Below are 24,158 nucleotides of genomic sequence, written 5' to 3' on the forward strand. Positions count from 1 at the left end.
ATACTGGGTGTAGCAAGAGAGGAAAATGAATGCAGACAGAAAGACACAAGGAGGACTTGGCAAGAGTTGCTGGGAAATTTCAAAGTACAGAAAAGAGAAGGAAGCTTCCACAATTTGAGGACTCCAGATGCAAAAATAAAAGAAAAAGAAATCTATTTTCATATGTGCAAACAGTTTGGAAAATGCCTTTAGTCTAGCAATAATTGAACATTTCTGCCCCTGGGTATAATGAAGGTAAATAGCAATGGTGGTGGTCCATATTTAGTTTGACTTCAGAAGCCATCTGTTGGAGTTTGCTATTCTAAGATAAGTGGAATAATGGTTAGTAGCTAAAAGCTGGGTTTCTGCACTAGCACATGTTAACTGTGTGAACTGGAGATTTAGTGTTTCCCTGTTCCTGAATCTTTTTCCAGTAGCACAGACTCCATAGGGTTGTAAGCACTGAAGGGCTTGGTATATGTACAACACATGGACAGTAGTGCATGGACAGTAGTGCAACACATGGACAGTAGTCCAGCATCCACATCATGGAAACCCTGGAACCAAGGGGTGGCCAGTAGTGCTTCCTTGGAGAGTCCAGCCATTCTGTGCAGGCAAGTCATCCCCAGGTTATGACTGAGATGCTTTGAAGAGATCCTTTGGTTGGATGGTGTCAGAAGCATTTATTACTTCTCCGCACCTACAAGTCTGAGGCAGTCAATGTTCTGAGGAAATAAGCCCAAAAGTCTGCTACTGAGCTCCAGAGCATTCCATCCATGAGAGGTCAAACAAAAGAAATAAAAACATGTGTATATCCTGGGAATGAAGGGATAACACAAGGCATGATAGAAAGACATTTAGCCTTTCTGTGAAGACGCTACTTTGGTGGCCACTTTTTTCTCTCTGGTCCTTTAACATATCTGTCTGGTCTTACCTTCAGGTGCACAATCGACAACCGGGTCACCCGGGTAGCCTGGCTAAACCGCAGCACCATCCTCTATGCTGGAAATGACAAGTGGTGCCTGGACCCTCGAGTGGTCCTCCTGAGCAACACCCAAACCCAGTACAGCATCGAGATCCAGAACGTGGATGTGTACGACGAGGGCCCATACACTTGCTCTGTGCAGACAGACAACCACCCAAAGACCTCCAGGGTTCACCTCATTGTACAAGGTGGGTAGGGCATGCTGGGTAGGCCAGTGGGAGCTCAGGCAGCCTGCCTGAAATCTTGTTTTTTCCTTATGATTGTTGATGTAGTTGAGTTCTGTTTCTTCTCTATAGTGAGAATATCTCTCTGGGTGTCATGTTGCATTTTGCACTTAGATGCTGAATTCCAGTCATTTGCCCATTGAGTAGGACTAGGATTTTTTTTATTCTAACAGTGTATTTTCTTAAAAAATTACCTTCTAATTATTGCCTCCTTTGGCTTTTTTCTCCCCTAAGTGTTTTAAGATATTCTATTCAACTCTTAGCTAGCTTTATTTTAAGACCAACATTTTCATACTCTTAATACTGCTTGTATGCCATGTCCTAGAAGATCATAGGTTTCCAGTTTTGGGTCCCTGCTTTAAAACCTGTGTCAGATTCTCTGTTTTGGTCACAACAGTTCTCAGTTCTCTCTCCATTCTGCACTTTTGAGACCTCATGCATCTTGGTTTTTGCTCATGCATTTGTTTATTTTGTGGATATGTGTGTATTTCTCTGGGCTCTACTCTGTTTCTCAGAACTTGAGACTGGTGTTTTCCTCCTTGCACAAAGTGGAAGTGATCCTGAGCCACTTGGACAATACTTCACATGTGGATGTGTTTCTAGGTAGTAAGGTCTTAGAGCCACACTGGGGAGCTTTCCAGACATGAGACTTTGATGAAGTCATCATGGTGCCTCAGGGTCTCTTTCTATAAAATAAGGTCAATTTTAGGAGCCAGATGAGGATTATAGTCTACTGTGCAACATGTGAATCACTCAATGGAAGGCCATAGAAGGCAATTTACATGTTAGGTTATACGTCACTATATGCTTGCTAAACACTGTGGTTATTTTTTTAACTTTTTAAGCATTTTGTACCCTTGAATCGATAGTTGTTTTACTCTCCAAAGCCATAGAGTAATGGTGTGCCAGCTGCTCTGTTGCAGTGTCTGTCCCAACCTGATTCCAGGTTCCATTCATCCAGACAAATGGCAGGTGCAGGGCAATGACATCTCCTGGAGGATTGTACAGCCAATGCTCCCTGTCAGTATGCTTGAGAAAAAGGTGATCCATAGCCAGGGAGGATTGGCTAGAGAAAAAACAGGAAGGAGGATGGCTTCAGAAGAGCTCAATGAGCTGGAAGAATTAAAAGACTGCTAGCTGTGAGAAGTGAGAAGAAAATAAAACTTAGATCATTGATGAGCACAGGGGAGTGAGCAGTAACAAGGACAAGATAGAGGAAAAAGGGGTGGTGAGGGCCAGCTCATTCAGAGATGAAGCTAGTGGACCTTGGAAACCATCATGCTAGGGCAGAGAATGGCCATAACAAGTTATTATTTGTTTCTTACTCTTCACTAGAGGAAGTGATGATGCTTTCTTTCTTTGGTTGGTTCTATAAAGAATATTATATCCTGCATACAAGTGGCATTTTGAAATAAAATTTCACAGAAGATGTCAGAGTGTATTATAAACAGCACAGGGATATTGCCATGGGAGGTCTTTGTTTCAGTGTGTCTATGTTTTTAATCGAAAATGCATTTTTATTGTAAATGGACAAAATTAAAGTTTAAGGATGACTGTTGTATAGGAAGGTTTGGTGAATACTACAGTGGTTTCTTCTAGAACATTCACAGGCAGTGCTTCTGACATCATTCCTAGGAAAGAATATCAGCTGTGATGCTGAAAGACAGAACTGTGAGCAGACAGTTGCTTTAGGAAGAAAAACCTTTATGGAGCTAGAAAATGAAAGGAATTATGAAAAATGCTGAAGCCCTTAGAAACAAGAAATCTTGTTTTTGTCTTTTTTTTTTCTCTTAAATCACCTTTGTGCACTTACACATACCAGCCTTAAACACTAGGTAGAGTGCCTCAAACAAATTGAATATTTAATATGTGCTTATCAAAACAAATGGATGGAATCATAGCACAAGGAACTTGCATGGACTGCAAGAGAGAAGGTTGGGCAGTAACTGAGGGAAGGGGTGATGGGAGGAGGTGAAATTCTACAGTCCACATTCATCTCTGCCAATGTCCAAACTAATGGAGAATGTCTAATTCTCAGGTAGGTGTTTACATGTGTTCCTTGGCCAGGTGCTCTCTTAGCATGACACATCACCTTGGGTATTGGAATCTCATCTTGGGCTAATTTTCAAATGCTGATGGGTGTATTGATCTGGAAACAAGCTGGGTTAAGAAAGGCATTGGTCTTGTACACAGAATCAGCCCAAGCTAATCTGCTGTCAATATGCCTGGACCGAGTATTATTGACACTTTAATGAATAGAAGACCATAGTTTTTTCAGAGTCAACTTGTACCTACTCTTCAAAGCAATCACACAAACTAAACAGAGCTGACTCCTCCATCTCTGCATTGGAAAGAGGATATGCTACCATCAAGGATTAAAAAAAAAGAAATATATTTATTTTGGGATCATTTATTATACTGAACAGAACCCTAATTCCCCTACCAGAAGCTGACTGTCTGGATTTAAGCTGCTTTTCAACACAGCGGAGCGTGGCTGGAACACAAGTCAGATATACTATGTTTTCAGGAATGATGTGATCATTGGAAAACAGAAAAATAAAAACGGCAGCAAAAGCAAAGAACTAACCTGATAGTCTGCCTGTGTGTATGTATTTTTCTCTCTGTGTAGTCTGCATTGTATATAAATACGCTCACATGGAAGATAGTGGCATTTTCTCAGTATCCTGCTTTCTGTTTAGGGTCTAGGACAATGTGTACATTTCTGACTATCAAATATCCCGTTTACCCCATTGGTTCTTTATACTAAGTTCTCTTTCTTCATGGTTGTGTTTAGTTGTTACAGACAGTGGCACCATCTTTGCATCATTCCATCCTACTTTCCAACATATAGTAAATAACCACTCAGTGTGACCCAGGTAACTAGTCCCCCAGCCAGGCACTTAGTATGTAAGTATGAAAAAGAGCTGCCTGTGAAAAGTTTGTTTACCTTTGTGTGGAGAAGATGGATGTATGCAACGTTTGGCCAGATCAGCCTCTTTCCTGGAAATTTACCTTCCAGATGTATAGATGTTGTTGGCTGAATCCCTACTCCAAATGCTCCTGAAATATCTGAAATGTGGGACCCTTCTGCCCTGTTCTTTCATTAGACACTTTAAAGCATGCAGAAATAACCTATGAACAAATAAGTTGTGCATTTTTACCTCACCCCAAATTCCTGGTGCTGATGAGCACCAGTCCAGGAGCTCAGGACCTGTGGGCGGGATCTTCAGCTTTAAGCACCATCTTTTCCTCCCGGGTGAACTTTCATCAACAAAGCTTATTGGACAGTGCTGTAAGCTGTTATTAGCATGGACAAGCCCTTGGTGTTAAAGTTGGAATGGTTCCTCTGTTTCAAAGTCCAGGTGTATCGTAGAAAAGAGAATGGAATTTTGGAGAAAGAGTAGATATTAAAACAAAACAAAAAAAAATGCTTGTTTTTGGTTTTCCTTTAATATCAAAACACCCATTTCTTTTGAACAAGGGAATTCTTTTCTCAGCTAGGACAGAGAAGATCTGAAGACACAGGTAAAGGAGACAGGCAGAGATTTAGACTGGTTAAGTGTGAAAGCAGGGGAGAGGAATCCATTAGGATTCTGAGACTTCTACCTTAGAGTGCTGGGAGAGGCTGACACTCTCACACCTAAAGTATCATACAGTAACATGAGTTCCTTAGAGGCAAATAAATTTGGATGGTTGGACTTCTTGACAGTGAGATGCCTTGTATATACCACTCATAATAGGAAAAATAAGAAATACTGCTGAAGGATTTACATTTCCAGTCAGGCAGCTGGAACATTATGTGTAAAGACAGAGTGAGGGAGATCCATCTAAGATTTATTAAAATGTGGATCTAATGGCTTCCATCCTTTTGACCTTACAGTTTTCCACTTTATGAGTGTAATTAATAAGTGCTGCTTCTGAAGTCTAGCTCAATGTTTTAGTCCTTTTGCCCTCTTGTTCTTGCTGCCAGACTAAGCTTTTGGAACTTGTGCAGTGCCCGCCCCCTCCCTGCATTGTTCCTTGGAAAAAGCCAGAGTTTAGAAAATATACAATGGATAAAACTGTCAGTGGCACTGAATTGTCTGCTCAGTTAAGGGCAACTTGGTGTGATATCTCTACAGCCCTGTGTTTCTAAATACCTGTGAGCATTGATGTTGCAAAAGAATGCTGTGCTTCTCTGTGGAACATTAGGAAAGTCCTCCTTTTCCAAGCATGGAAAACTGACTTCTCAGCCTTGACCTGCATACCTGTGGGACTTTAATCTCACTTAGAGACACGTTTGCATGAAAGAAAGAAGAATACAGAGCTTATAAAACAGAGATATTAGTGTAATAATAATAAAAAAGCTTTGGCCTCTTTATCAGTTTCCAGGGCCTATCTACGCCTCTCTTTTGTCACTGGGGCATCTAATCACCCCCTCCCTTTTGTTTGCTGAAAATGAGTTTTCCTATTTCTTCCTAGGCAGAATTAATCTGAAAATCCCTGCTATTGTTTGATAGTTAATTACCTGTCTTTGGAGTCAAGCAGCTCTGACGCTCAGGTGAAAGGGGAAAACACTGATGTCTGCTGAATTGTATCCTGATGAGGGAAAGAAGCCAGGCCATTGATGTCTGTTCCTGTATTAGTGGGATTCTATGGAGAAAGGGACTGGGCTGGAGAGCCATCCAGCCTGGCAGTGACTTGCACACAATAGAGGGCTAGCCATAACAGTCTTTCATTTACCTTTTATTATCTCCCTGTTCTTAACCTTCTCCTTTTACCTGCCCGATACATATAATTATGTTGCTTTCCAGTCTTGAATAACCTTGTCAAGTTCAACTCATTATTATGATTAAGAGAACAGGAACGGTAACTTTTAATTTGTAGCTACCAATGCATCATAGAATCCCCCCTAAACCTAAACAAAAGGAAATTTGAAATATAAAATATCAAAGGCAATAATGTGATTTAATGCTCATTTTGAAGGTACAGATTTCTATCTCTGCAGACACGTCTCTCAGAAAAATATCCTTTCCTCTCAGCAGTACAAGTACCCAGAGAGCTGGGAAAATTTCTGCACCAACAATTTCCATCTAAGTGACATCTCCTGAGTCATGGTGGAGGAAAAGATCACCATTCGATTTCAAATAGGCAGCAGCACGCTTTTGTCTTTGTTCTCTGGGTCACAAAGCACTGTTTTGATAGGCAGTGGAAAACCCTTGCTACTCCAAACTTCTTCACAGTGTCCTTTCCTGATCCTGCCCCATTAAAGAGATAGATGAAAATGCACATTCCATCTGGTCGTAAGACTTTACATCTGAATTCAGTAGGAACTTTAAAAAGTAGGCAGATAAATTCCACTAGAAAATTGAGGCACTTCTCAAATTACCCTTGATGGCAATGAAAGAAAGGAAGATTGCCAAGGAAAACGGCAAGGAAGTTGGACATTTTACCTGCAATTAATTTATGAAATCTAGATGGCATGCAGTTGAGGCAGGAATGAGGGTTAATGTTCCTTGAAGCAGCTATAAACAATGGAGGTCCACATGTCACAAAGGCCAGGGCATTGCTGACATTTAAGCAAACCCACTTGGAACATCCTCTGTATGCTGAGCCAGGAAGGCAATGTGAGAGCCTAAAATGACCTCAGCAAAATGCTGTAATGGAAGTCATATTGTTTTAGTCAATGGTATTTTCTGTGTCTTCTGCTATGATCATGGAGAAGTTATCTCTTATTTTCTACGTAGTCTGGAAAACTTGGCAGCTGGCTCCCGGTGCCTGTGTGGTCAGAACACCAGATAACAATAGGTTCCTCTGTCCAAGCCCTTCACGTTACTTTACATCTCACACTGAGCAGAGAGATCAGGAGAGCTCTCTTGCCTTCCAGCATTTACAGCAGTCAGCATCTCTCCTCCAGGTAAGCAGTTAGGGCTCCCTAGGGAAATTCTATAAGCAGCCTGCAAATTCTTATCCCTTAGGTGGTTTTCCCCAGGGATTTCGAGCTGCCTCTGAGCTATCTCAGATGCTAACACTAGAGAATGGAGAGGAGTGACTCTGATGCCTTCTGGATCTGATTCCTTCTACAGCTCCAGATGAATAAATTTGTCACTTTATTTTAAGGAAAGGGCAAACCTGAGATTCTGAATATTAGTATTTTCAGAATGCATTCCAGTTACCTTCCATGTCCACTTCAGAGGTGCAGATCTTTCCAAGCTGAACTTGAAGCAAGTATTCTTAACTAAGGGTTGTATGGGATCTCTATATGGTTCTGTGATCAACCAGTACAGAGCTTGCTAATCCTAGAATATATTTAAATAGACCCTTGTTGCGGCATCCCTAAAGATGTACACAGGCCACACTGTACAGTGTCTACACAGTGATGTGAGGAGCAGCATCATTGAGCTCAGTGCTGTAACTGTTCAAGAAGATGCTTATGTGCACAAAAGACTAAAGGATTCAGGCTACTGCTCTCTTCTGTGATAGTTGAAATCCTTATCTTCTCAGGGTCTAGGTAGATGTTAGTCCGGAGGGCTCTTAGTCCATCTGTTGTTGAACTGAGGATTGTCAACTGACACTTTCCAATTCCATTCATTTGAAGCCTGGTGCTATGAGCACAAAGATCCAGAGTTCTTACCTGGTGGACTAGAAGAGATCACAATACTAGCAAACAACTGGCTTGTATGTAACAGGGATTAGGATGTTTATGAGCATAAATGTGATGAATGCATGAAAAAGAGCAACTGAATTCATATGCGAGGTTAGACAGGGCTACAAGGTTACATTTCCCAAGGTTCTTAAATACTGAGTAGGGACTTTGGGAAGAGGTGGCATCACAGGCAGGAACGATAGTGCAATGCTCAACAATCTGACATTATACATCATGTGAGAGTAGCTTAAAGTCCCAGAGGGGCAGCTCAGGCTCAAAGTCACTGGACGTGTGGCCAGAAAGGCTACCTCTCTGCTTTGGATGCAGCAATGATCTTCTTTGATATTTATCAGACCGCCCTTGTATTTGCAAGGAAATGTATGTTAAACCACCTAGGCAATAGACAAATATCCCAAAAACTCTCAGTAGAATAGAACATGCTGAACATTGGGGTTAGCAAACCTTGAACAGAGGGCAGAAATCTTGAAAGGAAAGAACATATTCTATCCACAGTGGTTCTATGTCCCTTGTACATAGAACGTAGATTACAACACAAAGGGAAAAGACAGCCAAAGAACTTTCTACCACCATGTCAACTGTTGAAAACACTATATGTTTGTTTACAGTTGCAGAAATATAAGGATCCTTTTTGAATAAAGTGGATGAGGAGTATTTACTATGTGCTAGCAAATCTAGTGTATGCTTTTAGGTTTTGCTGTGTCATCAGAGCAAGAAGTAAGAGGATGCTTCTATGGACAAGTAACAGCTGCTGAAAGGGATCCCCTCTGAGGTCCCTACCAGCCACTTTTCTCCTGCTCCAGAGCTCAGATGCAGAAAAGGAAAAGACCCCATGTTTCAGGAGGACTAGGACTTTAAAGTATCACCACTTAGAGTGTGGCTTGTGACTTATATCCCTGCCCAATGTCATCTGTGGTAAATTAGCATTTAATGTCAGTAGGGAAACTTGCTGGTCTCTTTCAGAGTTTAGCTTACTGGTGCAATGCTTCTGGCACTATTGGAACCCCATATTTTTCCTTTGATATCCATTTCATATTATTTGAGGAAGAATTTATTGATTTAAATTTAGGACAGTTTAATTTGGTGGCATGTTTTCTTTATGTCTCAATTATATATTCATGTCTGTGTGGTAAACTCAGCTGGTGGGGGATTAAGAATTCAAAATAGAGGATTTTCTCTTGGCAAGTAGTGCTTTCTACGGTGATTAATTGGGAGTCTGCACAATGAACCCGGTGTTGGCTCTGTTGGGGACTGAACAGCTTAGTGGAAAGTAGATTTCAGGATTTAAGAGTTTTGGGTTTCAGTCTGAATATTGATAATAATTACCTATAAAAATGACCTATTTATTTAGACTATTCCCAGTTATACATACTTTATGGAAATGCTTTTTGTATCCCATAATCTTATTTGGAGAAAGGTGCCTAACGTAGATGAAAGGAAGCAGAGCGTTATGACATGTTAACATCTTTCAGGTTTTTAATCAGTTACCTGTGAGTAAGGTTTGCCATTTCCTCCTTCTGTGTGGCATAGTCTGGCTCCAGTAAGGCTCCAGTCCTTTGTTCAGTAGCGCATACACTTCTGCTGCTGCTACAGGTCTTTGTTCCCAAGAACCTGCTGGTACTGTACTTTGTGTTGCCTGTTCCCATTTCCTCTTCCAGTGCTGCTTATTTCCTGAGCTCTGACCTGGTAGTGTTCCTCGGTCCTTTTGCCGCCACACCCTTTTTCTCTTACCATTCAGCTTAGGCTTGTTTTAGGGCTGTTTTACAGTCCTAAAACTCAGGCTTGGGAGAGGGGGCACTTGTACTGATGTTGTCCCTTATCTGAGGGTACAGAGTAGAGAAAGGAAGGTCAGAAATTGTGATTATTTTCCTCTTTCACAGATACATAGACTATTCTGTATCACGTACAGGACCAAGGTTGGAACAGATTCAAAGCTGAACAAGGCTGTGATGAGGATGTACTAGTGGGGTGGGGGGCAACAGTTAAACAGTAAAAGGGATGCTGCAGGGACACAGCCATTCCTAGGAATGCTGAAACTGAGAGAGGTGCCTTCCACATCTCAGGAGCTGGGCTTTGCTGTCCCACAAAGTCAAACAAATAAGTCTTCTGAAATGCACGATCTGGTATTTCAGGTCATAACTATTCAAATGAAAATAAAGTAACCCAACTGCCTATGCCCATGCTGCCCTTCTCACCACCTGTTTTGTACTTGCAGCCACGGCAATCTTTTCAAGCATGATAGTACAGCTAGGACCTGTCCTTACCTACAAACAACCATTTCCTTACCGAAGAATTGATAAGCCCAAGGGACTGTGGGCACCCTTACCCTGATTCATCCAATATCCTAGCCTCAATGTTCTTAATTTAGTGTATTTGACCACAACCTCTTGTACATTTTCCACTCTGTGCCTGGAATTCTTTTCTTCTTCTCCTTTGGTTAACTCTGTTTATCTTTAAATGTTAACTCAATGTTGCTTCCCTGGGAGACTTTCCCAGAAAATCCTTACATAGGTAAGCACATTCACTTTCCCTAAGCATTTCACCTCACACCCTCTTCCTGGTCTTGGCATGGTGAGAATGTGCTACTGTGCAGTTACCGGGGTGCACCTGCTTTCCTAAAGGAAGGAGGCTCCTTTGTTTGCATTCTGTCCCAGTGCCTGGAATTTAATAGGTATGCAGGGACTATATGTTGGCTAGTGATTGTATCTATATAATTCCTCTTTTAAAATATTTGAAATTATTCTCTGTGCGTTGCTCACAGTTTGTTGAGGTCAGCTGAATAGTGACCAAGCAAAGATAAAAAATCCCAATCCCTAGGACCTGTGAACTTATCTTGTATGGTGATGTCTCTCCAAATGTGATTAACTTCAGGAGTAAATCTCTCATAGTTATCACATATGTACTTGAAAAGGAGGGCATGGGAGGCAGCTAGTGAGGGCTGCATGTACAGAGGGGAAGGCAATGTGAAGGTGAGAACAGAGATTTGGAAGCTGTGGCCTTCAAGTGTGGAACCAGCCAGGGAATGTCAGCAACACCAGAGCTGGAGGGATCCTGGAAGGATCTGTCCCCAAAGCTTCCTGAGTGAGCAGTGATGTATTGGTTTCAGCTCAGTACAAGAAATTTTAGACTTCTGGCCTCCAGAACTGAGACGAAATAAATGTCTATGGTTTTGAGTTACAAAAGTTGTGAAAATTTGTTACAGCAGCCATTTGAAAGTTATCCACTGGCCTTTACTTTCAGAATGTGCCATGGCTGGAGGTAGGAAAACAACTGGCATGCCAAATCTGCCAGCAATTTCAGACTCTTTACTGCTGAGAGTTAACGTAAAACATCTTTATGAGACTCTTTTTCATTGCAGTTGCCCTTTATACCTGTGAGTTACAGTCACACCCACAGACGCAGCCAACCTTGGGTGGAAAAAGTTATAGTGTGTGACTGCTCATCCTGGGTTTCCATAGCAAGGCAGCTTCTTCCCTGGAATCTTGATTGCTTGCTGTACAATGAGGATCAGCAAAGTAAGGCCCTGGGGCCAAATCCACATTCACTTGTTTGCTTGTTTTGGTGATCTTTAAATTGATACTGGATTTATATTTTTAAAATACAAATTTAAAAAGATTATGCTACAGGGACTTGATATGGCCAATAATGTTTAAAATAGTCACTCACTGTCCCTTTATGAAGAAAGGTTGCTACCTCTGTCCTAGGAATCCAATCATCTTGCTGTGAAGATGGATATAGCCCCAAGGAGAAGCCAGGATGGCAAGGAAGGAGACCTCCCTCCAAGAGCCAGAGTGGATTTGCGAGCCAGAGTGAACCATTTTAAAAGTGCAGTTGCCAGGACCCACAGAGCTTTAGAGGGCTGCAGCCTCCCTGACCCTGGCCTGAACCTCCCAGCAAGGCCACTTCCAGGAACTGACCCATGGGAACTGTGAGGCAGTACATGATGATTCTTGTGTTAAGCCTCTAAAATACTTATCTGTCTATCTTTGGGAAAAATTGCATGAGTACAGAAAATGCACAGGTTTTTTCCGTATCATTTTCCCTTAAAGAGTACAGTAACATAACTATTTACACAGTATTTACATTGAATTAGGTATTGTAAGTAATCTAGAGATGATATGTGAGGGTGAGCACAGTTTAGAACCTATGTATTTTATGTAAAGGACTTGAATATTTGTGTATTTTCATATCCTCAGGGTTTTTGGAACAAATACCCTATGGATGCTAACAGATGAGTGTGTTCCTTTTTTAAAACATCTCTTTGGAGATTCATTTTGCATGTAGATACAATGAAAATAGCAATGTCTTTTCTTTGGGATGTGTACAGGAGTTGAACCCATGAAATTTCAGGGCTGACCGTATCTTTTCGACATGAAATGAATCTAGGGGTAAGACCAGGCCATAGAAGAACATCTCAGCCAAATGTGATTTTAATGGGAGGTGACCAGAGTGCTGCTTAGCATTGGCTGTGAGATTTGGTTTGGGGATGTGGGAATAGATTTGAAGACAAAACCCCTAAACGTTCTCTTATTAACTGGGAGAGGAGCCGACTGTTTGGATGTCACCTCTACTGTTTGTTATACAAGCATCTCAGACTCAGAATGTACAAAATAGATTCCTTTCATTCTAGTGTATGCCCCTACCCTGACCTCATACTCATCCCTCCTTGGTCTTCACAGCCAGAAAATGACAACTCCATCCTTCTTGTAGTCCTGTTAGCACCTTTGTTCCCATTTTACTCTTTCCTTCTTCCATGCTCTTCCTCCATCTCAAGCAGATCCTGTTAGATTTGCTGAATTTTGAAATTTACATGTAAGGGGTAGTGTTCATTTCACCATACTAGGACACGTGTTCCATGACAGTAGGGATATGCCCTGCTGTGTTCACTGCTGCTTCCACATGTCCAGAATAGGGTCTGGAACACAGCAGGCACTCAATAAATATCTGTTGAATGAGTGAGTGGATCAAGCACATAAGCTCAAATAGTGCATGGATTTTCTTATATGAGAAACCCAAAGTATAAATAATTCAAAGAGCAAGATAAATGATAGATAATAGGAGCTAGGAAGATGGATCTTCTGCAGATGGGAAGAAGATCAAGAGGTAGAGGGAGATGGAGGGAGTGAAGCAAAAAGAACTGAGATGTGTTGTATACATGTACCAAATCCCCATAATGAGTGTGATCATTATGTACAGCAAATGCACATAAAATTAAATAAAAAATTAAATGGTTGAAAGCAAAGACTTGTCATTAAGTGAACTCGACTTTTATTCTAGGAACTACTGTGTCTTTGCTCAGATGTGAGCTTTCTAGTATCTCTAACCAGTGACTTAGGCACCCTGTCCTCAGACCAGGTGACATGAGCTGAGTTTGGCAGGGGTTGTGTTACCAACGTAAAGTAGGAATCTAGTGTTCTGGACTGAATCTGGACTGAAGGCACATAGCAGGCAGGAGTTGAGAGATGGAGTGGGAGCCCATCTGGGCTGGATGGAGACCTGGAACCAGGGGGCTGCCTGAGCTGGTGGGCAGCCAGATTCTGATCTCTGCCAGCCCAGAGGTGTGCATATCATGTAGAGCGAATGGGGAACAAAGGAGGGGTTAGAATTGGGAAACCGTGTGAGTTTCTTCAGAAAGACCTTTGGCATCAGAATGGAGCATGAATTAGAGAGGGAGTTGTGAGGCACGAAGACAGAGGCAGTGGGAACACAGAACAGATTCCATGTTACCTTGTGCCCCTGACCTTTCTGCTTGAGAGACGCGTAGTGAATCAGGGTGGCTCTTGAGTGTCAGAGAGTGTGTGCATGGCCACGTACCTAACCACATCCCGGGTGGCAGCTCCAAAGCTCTATGTCTGCTGGCCCATGTGTGGCTAACAATGCTGAAGTTCCACAGAAGTGTCAGTGCTTACATCTTTCAAAGATTTTGGATGTATACATTTACAGATGAGAGAAGAAGATTGCGCTGGGTTTCGTTTAACTTGGAATTTCTAAAGACATGGCTTTTGGATTATTGAAATGAAGTCATTTCAGTAAAAGGAGATGTAATTTGTGTGAATGAAAGGTAAAACATAAAGTAAGAAAGAATAAAATACCAGGAAGGCCGTTCAAATGGGAGAAGATACTTGGAAATTAGAAGGAGCATGGGCTCAGAGAATACCCAGTATGAGATGCCACAAAATGACTCAGACCCTTGTGCTACCTGCCTGCCTCAGAATCTTCAGAGGGCCTTTTAGGGCAAAAAGAGAAAGAATAGAGACCTCTCTCCAGGTCAGCTGGATCTAAATCACCCTTGTCCTTCTGAGGGCCTGGTGTGCCTGTTTTAGGAGTCATTGGTCTGGGGCCCATCTGAGCTAAGGCCCAGAGGCAGCTGAGGGTGAGGTTGAGAGCATTTCTCACATCAAATCCTAAATTCCATTCACCATCACTGGCAGGAGCTGTGGTGCCAAATCAGATGGGTGGGCGTGTCCTGTGTTTCTAAGACACTGTAGTTTGCATGTCACTGAGCTTGCTGCTGAACTGTTCTTGAAATGAACAATTTCTTGGATGAAGCAAGAAACCAGACATGAAGAAGAACCATTTACCTTGGTACATCAGTACTACTTCATGCCATAGTCTACTTTGTCTGCAGATCAGCCTTACAGAATTGGCAAGCTTTGGTCCTTCACTGCTACCTTCTTAAGACACCACCTTAATCCGAGTCAGCCACCTTGATCCGAGTCAGCGAAAGCATATTGAGAATATGAGCTAAAAGTGAATTTTCCAAACCACAAATCTTCCCTGAGTTGGCATATTTCAGCCCCTCAGGTGGTGCTAATGCTGCCTGTGATGTGGCAGTGAGGGCAGTCCATAGCATTCAGGCTAGGTGCTCCAGCAGCTGACCACAGGAGGTAAACTGAAGCAGGATCAACACCACCACCATCTCTTTTGCCACATGCACAGAAGCTCCTGCTTCACATTTTCACCCAGGTTTTGGATGAAGTAAAAAAAAAAAATTACAACAGAAATCCCTTCCACCCTTCATTCATTTACCTATGAAATATTAATCAAGCTCCTCAGAGGAGAAAGGCATTGTGCTACAGCACAAACACCATACCTACCCCCAAAGAAATAATATGGCAGTGGGTGACAAGACAAGCGAATAGCTCACTGTAATAGAGGGCAAGCATTGGGGCAGGTACTAGGGGCTCAGGAAATACGCAAAGGAGGCCCCTATCTCTGCAGACCCCAGAGAACCCCAGGACACTTCCAGAGGGAAGCTGGGCCAGAGCTGAGAGTCAAGTTGCTTTAGCTACTTAAATGCAGCAGGTGAAACCTTCCAGACATAACAGCATAGGTAAGGATTAAGGATGAGTGGGAGGAACTTGGCACACTAAGAGAAGAGAAAGGCACCCAGGCACATCAATGAAGGGGCAGGATGGGGGAAAAGGAAACCTCAAGAGGGGAACAGAAGCCAATTTCAGGAGATTCCTAAGCTGTGTACCAGGCTGTGGGCTTCAGTGTTTTCCTTAAGGACAAAAGGAACTCAACCTAGAGGAGCAAGGGTGCTTCAGGAGGATTTCTGGTATGGTTTCAGCTTTGGAAAGAGCGCACCTGGAGGAAAGCAGAGAAGGCCTTCTGTCACCCTGTCCAGCAGGCCCTCACCCACCTGCTCTGGCCAGCCTCAGAGTCCTCTGTCTCCACTGCCGGCATGCAGGCCATCAGTTGCTGTCTGATTCCCTTCACACTTCCAGCAGAGGCCCTCGCTAAAGGCTCAGCATTTGGTGTGGAGTAGATGTACAGTCTCCTTGCCTGCTTACTGGAGATTTTTTTATTCTTGCAGTATCTGTATGTTGTCTTCTCACTATGGCAGTTTTGTTCTTTTTCTTTTTCCTTCCCCTTGTGTTATGTCCACTCCTCAGAGTGCACTCTTCTCTGTCCCTTCTCTCTCAGCTCCCTTTTTCTTTTTGACCTCTGCCCTTGGAACCCAACCATCTTGTGCTCATGGGGCTCTGATCTGTTTCTCAGAATCTACTTTCTCTCCTCTACCTTTTCTTTCTGTCCTTCTGTTCCTGTTATGTCTCCCCTGGGCCCCTCCTCCTCCTTTGCCATCCTCAGATGTTTCCTCCTACTCCCCATTCCGCCTGTGACCCCACGTGCCACATGGGCTCCTGCAGCACCTCAGACCTGCCTTGGCCAGGCAGCTTCTACTCCCAGTAGCCCCCCATGCAAAGCTCACATCACCACTGTGGAGAGAACCCAATGATGAGATGCACTTTTTTATTTATTTATTTTCTTTTCACTTAATAAGCACATCTTGAAATTGAGCTGCAATTTCACTCAAAATATATCATTTCCCCTGGGGAACCCACATCCAACCCTAGAAGAACTTTTCTCTTTGCACAGTGCAAGGAGGGGAGATTATATGTTTAAGATTTCTTTATTGGGTCTCAGATATGTTGCATCTGTATGCATTGCCCCTAATTGAATATGTGTAGGTACACAACCGTGTGTGTGTGTGGGGGGGTGTATGTGTGTTTATGAGGAGTCTCTGCGTGTTTGTCTGAAAGATTCCATTTGTTTTTGGACCAAAAGTAGTCTGCAGCTGGTCATGAGCAGAAGAGACATTTATCCAGAGCACATGTGAAGACTGCACAGAGTGAAGTCACCCTGGGCTGCGATGGCTATGAAATTTGGGCCGTTTTGAAAGGATCCATGTAGTACTTACTTAACTCTCCACTATCATTTTTCCTAAGTGGTCACTAGCAAGAGTGTCAGGAGGAAGGCATTTCCAGGAGCAGTGCAGCAGCTAGAGCGCAAGAATGTGGGCTGAGCCCAGGTCTCTGCAGGCTCCACTAGGCTGAGAGACTTCATTTGCTCCAGGCACCCACTCCAGCAAAGGGACTCTGGGGGGCCCTTAGCTATTCTAGTCATGGGAAGTTGTAAGCATAGCTTCTCATCTCAAGAACATTAGAAGCCACTGCAGGAAATAGGAGCAGTCAGACTTTCATCGTACGAGAATAACCATAGTTACTGCTCCTGCTCACTGCAATCTCATTATCTAGGAGCCAGAAACTAGATGAAGCTCTTTATGGGTAAGTATCTCATTTAATGTTCAGAACAATCCTATGACCCTTTGAAAATGAGGAAAGCGCTATGCTGGGTGAGGGCTTGTGTTCCCATTTGTAAGCAGCAGGGCAAGAATTTGACCTCAGGCGGCCTCACTCTGCACAGCCCACCTCAGGCACTGGCTTCCCTTTCTGAGCAAAGCTTGGGTTAATCTGACTCAGAGGACCAGATTCCAATTAGGATGGGCTCTGCAAGCACAGACATAGGCTCCAATCAGTTCAGAGCTGCAAGCTGCCCCAGCGGCCACCTGGTCATGGATTACCTGACTGAGGCTACTGTTGAACCATACCAATGTTGGGGTTTTCCCCAGCCAGTTTAATTCCATTTATTGTGCATAAAACTATTCTTTACTAGCGTTATTTTTGGTAGTATCATTATGATTTAATGCCCCTGAGAGCTTCTGTTGTTCACCATGTTGTGAAGCACTATTCTAGCATTATAGATGGGAGCACGTGAAATGCAAGAGGTCAACAGGCTCTTAATCCAAGGTCACACTACTGGATATGGGGAGTAGGAAAGACTGATGTCAGGTATCCTGGCTTTCACTTTGGGCTCCATTCTTTGTCCTGATTAAAGACTAATATTCCTTATGTGTACGAGGGGACGCAGAATAACATGGTAAATAACAATTGGGACGGAGGTGCCACTGCATTAGAATAGTAGCTGTGCAATCCTTCTCTGTGCGTTGGGTTGTTTTCTTCTGTAAATGAAGACAACAATAAGTCCTTTCTTACAGGGTGGTTGTGAGTGAGGATGTGAGATGAGACCACACAAAGGTATCAGGTGCCATAATCCAGCCCAGCATATGATAATCTTTCCTTTTCCCTTTTAATGGTATGGAAAGGACCATTCATTAGGTATCAGTCCCACCAACCATTCTCTTAAGCTCAACTCTGATTTTTCTTAAAGTACTATGTAAGTAGAGCATGTTTTCTTTTAATAGGCTATAATCTCATAGAAGATGATATGCGCTATTCAAATATACCCTGAGCAAGTTGCTGTTGCTGCAGGCCTCCATGCGTATTAATGGACGGCATGTCTGGCTCTTGGCTTGGCTGATGTAGAACCTAACATTCCATCTAGTGTTGCCAAGTTACGGTCTAGCATTTTGAAGCATATGAGGCACTCCATGTTCTACATTCCCAAGTTTTTAATCTTCTCATCAAAGTAGGTATGAAAACATTTAAATGCTCATAGCAGAGAGTAGTGTTCACATTTATGTTATGAAGTAACTAGGCCTCTTCTCTATGGAATGATTTTTATTTGGAAGCATAATTTTTTTCTTACCATTGGTTTCAATTTCATAGGCCAAGGAAGTCATGGTAGAATGGAATTTACACCCTAAATTCTTGTCCGTCAGCTAATTTAACACTGTTTATTCTTCCAAAATTCTCCTTACTGCCCTAGACTCTTGCTAGAAGGCTGTTTAGTCTCAGATTCTTCTCACCTACTGGTCTCCAAGTGAGCCATCTCTGCTTCTCACTTGGGCCACATGACAGCCAGTGACCCTGGCTTTGCCTACTCTGCTTTCACTCATGATAGCAATCTCTTTATATCCAACAGTAACAGATTTGTTTGTAATAACCTAATGGATTCTCCTCTTTAAAGTGTCACCATATATCCAAAATAACACCATCATACCCTACCTCTTCACTGCCCTAAATTCCTTTGTTTCCATATTAACCATCTTGAATGATAAAAGCAATATACCCAGTGTTCAGGAGAGAGAACTACAGTCCATCTTTCCATTCTCCCTGTGACCGTTAATCGTGATTTGTCAGTTTGAGTGAATCAAGAAGCAAACACTTGGGAGATTCGTAAAGCATATCTCTGGGTATGTTTGTGCATGGCTGAAGTGTAGCCAGCAAATCAAAGTGGTGAGACTCATACCAGTTGTGGTGGCATCAACAAATAGGCTCATAGCCTGGATGGATTAAAAAGGAAACATGCCTGCTTTGGGAGAGCACCAGTCTTTGCCATCACCTTTGGACATCAATCTCCAGATCTTCAATTTCTTCAGCCTTCCAACACAGATGTGCCCGGGTGACCCTTCCCTGGACTTTCAGACCTTTGAGCTTAGGCAGCTGCTGCATCCTTGACCCCTCTCATTGTGCAGCTTCCTTCCTGGGTGAGCAGATGCTGGGTTCGATGGATCTCTAGAGCCCATGTGGACTCTCTGGTCTCTGACCCTGTAAACCTGGCTAATAAATCCCCTTTCAGAATTACACACATATTTCCTGTTGATTCTGTTCCTCTAGAAAACCATAAATAACACATTCCCTTTTCATGGTAGTCCTCATTTAGTCTTGCGATCCTGTGAATATCCTTTATTCACAACTTTCCATCTTTATTGGCACTTCCTTGCTTCAGGCATTTATTCTACCTTACTTGGCTGTCTTTATACTGTCTCTCCCCCTCCATCTTTGTCCACTGCTTTTGGTAATAATCATGTCAATCATTAGTGGAGTCTTTATACAGGACACAGACTAAGCTTAATTTATAGCATGTCATTTAAATCTCACAATAACCTTAAGAAGTAGATCATAGCATTATACCTATCTTTTAGATCAAGAAATTGAGGCTTAGAGGGGTTAAAACCTTGCTCAAGATCATCAAAAGGAAGATGGGGCTCAGCTCTTACCAGCTTTTAGGAAACTGCCCCACAGAGTCTCTATCTTCCTTGCAGGCTTATTGCTTTGTCAAAAGCATCCTCCAGCTAAGTACTGCTTTGTACAGAGAGGGGTCTTTTTTCTTTCTTCTTGGGTTCCCTGTCTCCTTGGCAGGGTTGATTTTATTGCATTTTCATAATATTTCATGCTTTAATTTAATTTATTTAGTGCTATTGTACAGTGCCCTAAGCACCTTGAAAGAAGCAGGAGTTTTATAAATAAAATTATTATTACCACTGCTCTGATAACAGCCCTAGGCTGTTTAGTGGGTATATCAATTATCCTCAGTGCTGAAAAATTTTCACCTAAATCCCATCATGGCCCAAGCTTTCCTCGGCTTTTGCTCCTTTCTGCAGCCTGCAGTAGCTTTGACCCAGTCTCAGAGCATTTCCCCACCACAGCCGTGCCAGGAACACAAGAAGTGCACCTTGGCAAGTTCATGGGAGGCATTCTGGAGAGCACGAGCTGGTTTCCTGAATCTCTTTTAATCCCCGAGGTCCCAGTGCCTAGTAGCTAAACCAGTAATATGAGGCCCACCGTGACTCAGCCCACATCGCACACCTCATGCTAAATAAGATATCATTATCTATTCATCAGTGGCAGAAATCTCTATCAGATTACTCTGGAGCTGGATATGAGTTGTCCTATCAGTATTTGGCAAAGAGGATTGCAAAACCTAAAACTACAAGGCTTATGGAATTTTATCAGAGCCTTAGAAGCCTGTGAGGCACGCCCCCTCCGGAAAAAAATAGGGTAAAAATAACTGCAACTGGCCATCATTTCTAGAATCAAGTTTCCTTTCTGGATGCTGCCTGGCTCCTAAAGATCTTAAAGAACTTCAGAGAAAGATATGTGAGAGGATCACTGCCTTCTACACACAGGGTTTCAGTAACATGTCTGAGAATTCATTAGGTAAACCAGTTATCAAGCTGGGATTTTTTGTTGGTCCTCTCCCAACTCATGTGATTATACTTGACCCTTCATCTTCCACCCCAAAAGCATATTCCTTTTCCATTCTACATTTCTGCCTTTTCGATATGTTCTATGCTATTTGTCTGTTCTATTGTACTCCACTCTATTCTAGTCATTCAACTTACTGCACACCACTTATATGACAGACAGGCATGATGTTGATCAGAACTGACATTTCCCTCACTCTTTTTGGAGTTTTAGTTCAACATTACTTCTGCTTTTATCTTGACTGGTCTCCATTTTGATTATCTATTCTTTTCTTAATTTATAGCTGTATTAAAAATTTCTGAAGAACTTTCCTCATTGACCAGGAGCAATACAGTGTGCTGTCTCCACTCTGTGCTTTTTAGGGAACAAATAGACACAGCCAATCTGTCCATTATAAATGAGTTCGTTCCCATTCAAGTAGCGGCTGCCACATACCTTGCCTGAGGCTCCTTTCGTTCTGAGCAACATACTGGCTTCAGTTGTCTCTACATTTGTCCCAGCTACACTGGGATCTTTAGATGAAGGAAACACAAAATAACTCAGAAGAACTTACTGTATTATACACAGTCATTATGCATAGTTTTCATACTAGGAAACACAATAATTTTTCCTAAGGGGGGTGCTCACAACCCCCCCTGGCCAGGTTGAAGTTTTTGGATATCTAACAACTATTCTTCCTTCTAGTAAAAAAAGATTCTGAAATTAGCTATGACCCAGATACCTTTAATAAATAGAAATAAACAAGATAAAGCTTGCTTTGCCCCCAAAGGGAAAAATAGCATCCAATAAATTGACTCACCAGAACTATTAAAATAGCTGTGAAGGAGGAAAGATAGAGAACTGTTCAATGAAATTGTTTACTTGCAGCTCAGAAATGCTTTGCAACCCACATGGTAATCAGAGAGAACCCAAGTGACTGCATTTCTGGACTCAGTCAGCCAGTGGCAGTTTGTATCCAAACGATGTGTAAACCACTATTCAAGTTACAGCTTGTTCTGAACAAGTACATGTTACTGCAGTTCCTCATGCACTCCTGAGACGGGCTGACACAACTCTTCAGAGGTCAGCTCTCTGGAATGCGTCTACAGATGCCTACTGGAGCCTCATCTTCCTCTTAGCATTTCTCTAAATGGAGTGTGGATTTTGATGACCCTTTTGCATGGATCAGTACAATCTTAGCCTGCTAATTGAAGGCTGGTTTGGTTGATTTGCCCCTAGTCTATTGAGTATCTCCTATCAGTTTCATTGTAATTCTGTGTCAGTTCTTTAATAAATGTGGCAAGCAAGCACACAAGATAACAGAATTGGAATCAATGGGACCTACAATTGTCTGCATGCCAGATTCTCCTGTCAGCTTGGTCTTCAATCCATCCTGCCAACTTGTTCTCCTCTGAGACCTGAGACATTTGAAAACAGTGCAACAGCCTCATCTCCCAGGCTGTGTTTTTCTCCATCATTTGCTTTATTAAATATTGATTTTCTGTTGCATTATTAAACCTTAAGTCTGGAGCATAAATTCTGGACTGATACTTTAATCTAGCTCTCCTCCTTTTTTTTTTCTTTCTTTTTTTTTTTTTTTTTGGCTTTTAGAACTGATTTTGAGGCCAGCCCTCTTGGGGAATCTTTAAGTCCATAGAAGGCCTGAGAGAAACCTGCCTGCTGGAAAAGGAGGACTCCAGAGTGGAGAAGAAGTTCACTTTCCTGATGCACTACAGAAATAACTGCACTTGCACAAAGCACACCCTTGCTTTACATTTGTCCCACAGAAGACCATCCTTTTTCGGATTCAGGGAGTTATGCAAGGGAGATCTTTAAGATTCATCCCTCAAAACTATTGAGTAATCAAGTAGTATGCTGAATCAATTCTAGAACTGCACGTCACGTAGCCTCAAATAATATGTAATCCATTATCCTTCCATCCTCTTTTCTTTTGGCTCATATTCTTTTAGGACTTTAGTCAGAGATCATAATCAAAGATGTCTTTGCTTTTCACTTGTTCTGGTCCTTGGATTCATTCTTATTTTCTCCTTTTCTTAATGGATGAACTGGCCAGTGTTTGATCACAATTCATTGAATGGGGCCTGGGGATTTAGCTCAGCGGCACAGCACCTGCCTGGCAAGTACAAGGTTGTGAGTTCGCTTACCGGTACTGGAAAAAAAAAACCAACACCCCCCCCAAAATAAAAGCCAATTCATTTTATGGTGGTGCCATCACACACTTTGCAACACTTTCTGAGAGATATTTTGAAATAGCCAGATAAGACAGAGTGATCTTTAGGCTGAATTCCACTACCCTGGATAGTTTCTTAGACCTGTAGTGTCAGTAGCTTGAGGCTAGGTTGTGACGATTTGAGGATTCTGAAATAAGAAGCATTAGTTATTATGCTTTTGTCCTCCCACTGACTGATGGGCAGAGAAGAAAGTGGAGGCACTTATGGAGTTGTTCCTTCAGGATCGGAGCATGTGGCTGTCCACTGGAATGTCTGCAAGAAGTGCAGGGTACAGCGCTGTCTATACTTCAGTTCACCCCATCTTCTCTCTGTGTCTTTGAGATCTTGCATCTCCGGAAATCTAGTGTTAGGAAAAGTTCTAGTACCTGACAGATTTTTCAGCAAGAGGAGAATGGGGGTGATTTTGATTTACCCCTGACTCTGGGTGAGCGGGAGTGAGACCAGCTCAGGCTGCTCAAGTACTCAAAACAGATAAATCCTCAAATGCCACAGGTGAAGACAGGCTCAGCCTGCACCACCATGGCAGGTGCCATCAGATAAATGATTCCTGGGAAATATTTGACAGAAACAGTGTGAAAGTCAAGGGTGAAGAGATTGTCTATAATATTTTCACCAGCATCCCACATGTAACCAATATTCTTAGGCCTTCAGTTAATGAGATATTCTTTTGAAAGTCATGGGAATTTCAAATTATATATCTCTTTACCCTCCCACTTCTAAACCTTAATTCTTTCCATAACAGATAAATAGGTTGTACTTATCATTCATTTGAACACTCAGTAGTGGGCAACCAACTACCTACTCATGTGGGCCTTACTTCCTTCAAAAATGCTTTATTTTACACACATACACACACACACACGCACACACAGAGCCAAAACCTATTTGTCTGTAAAGTTTATTTTTTTGCCATTTCTTCCAGAACCACATAAAATAAACTCACTTTTTGTAACCATAAAAAGAGAAACTTCTAATGAAGAGCTCAGAACTTTGAATCTTATTGTCTATGTAAATATCTACAATTTATATGTCAAAAATGACTGAATACTGGCAGTTGTATATGTTTCAGCCTGCTACTTAATCTCTCAGGATTCTGGTTTTCTTATGTATAGAGCATGAGTATAACCACTCATCAGTTTATTGTGAAGCATGATTGCAATTAGGTGAAATACCTAACATTAGAAAGCATTCAATCTTTTTTTCTATTTCATAGCAAATATTTGCTAAACACCTTTTATGTGTTAAGCACTATGGCAAGTGTTAAGAATAGAATAATGAATGATAAATGGTCCCTGACCTCATGGTGTGGATATAACATTTGAAGATGTCTATTATGTTCCTCAAGTTTTCTCTTCTTCCACT

General features: G+C 42.1%; 1 protein-coding gene across 1 annotated transcript in view; it reads left to right on the forward strand.

Moving 5' to 3' along the window:
• Positions 1-24,158, forward strand: part of Ntm (neurotrimin) — a gene marked incomplete at its 5' end in the record, with an annotated part of 414,849 nt that overhangs the window by 233,948 nt on the left and 156,743 nt on the right. Inside the window, 1 exon segment of the mRNA XM_005378573.2 lies at positions 920-1,152. Within this exon segment, the coding sequence (XP_005378630.1) occupies positions 920-1,152 (233 nt within the window).

This window comes from Chinchilla lanigera, unplaced genomic scaffold (genome assembly GCF_000276665.1).
Source record: "Chinchilla lanigera isolate Chin_1 unplaced genomic scaffold, ChiLan1.0 scaffold00011, whole genome shotgun sequence".
NCBI lineage: Eukaryota > Metazoa > Chordata > Mammalia > Rodentia > Chinchillidae > Chinchilla > Chinchilla lanigera.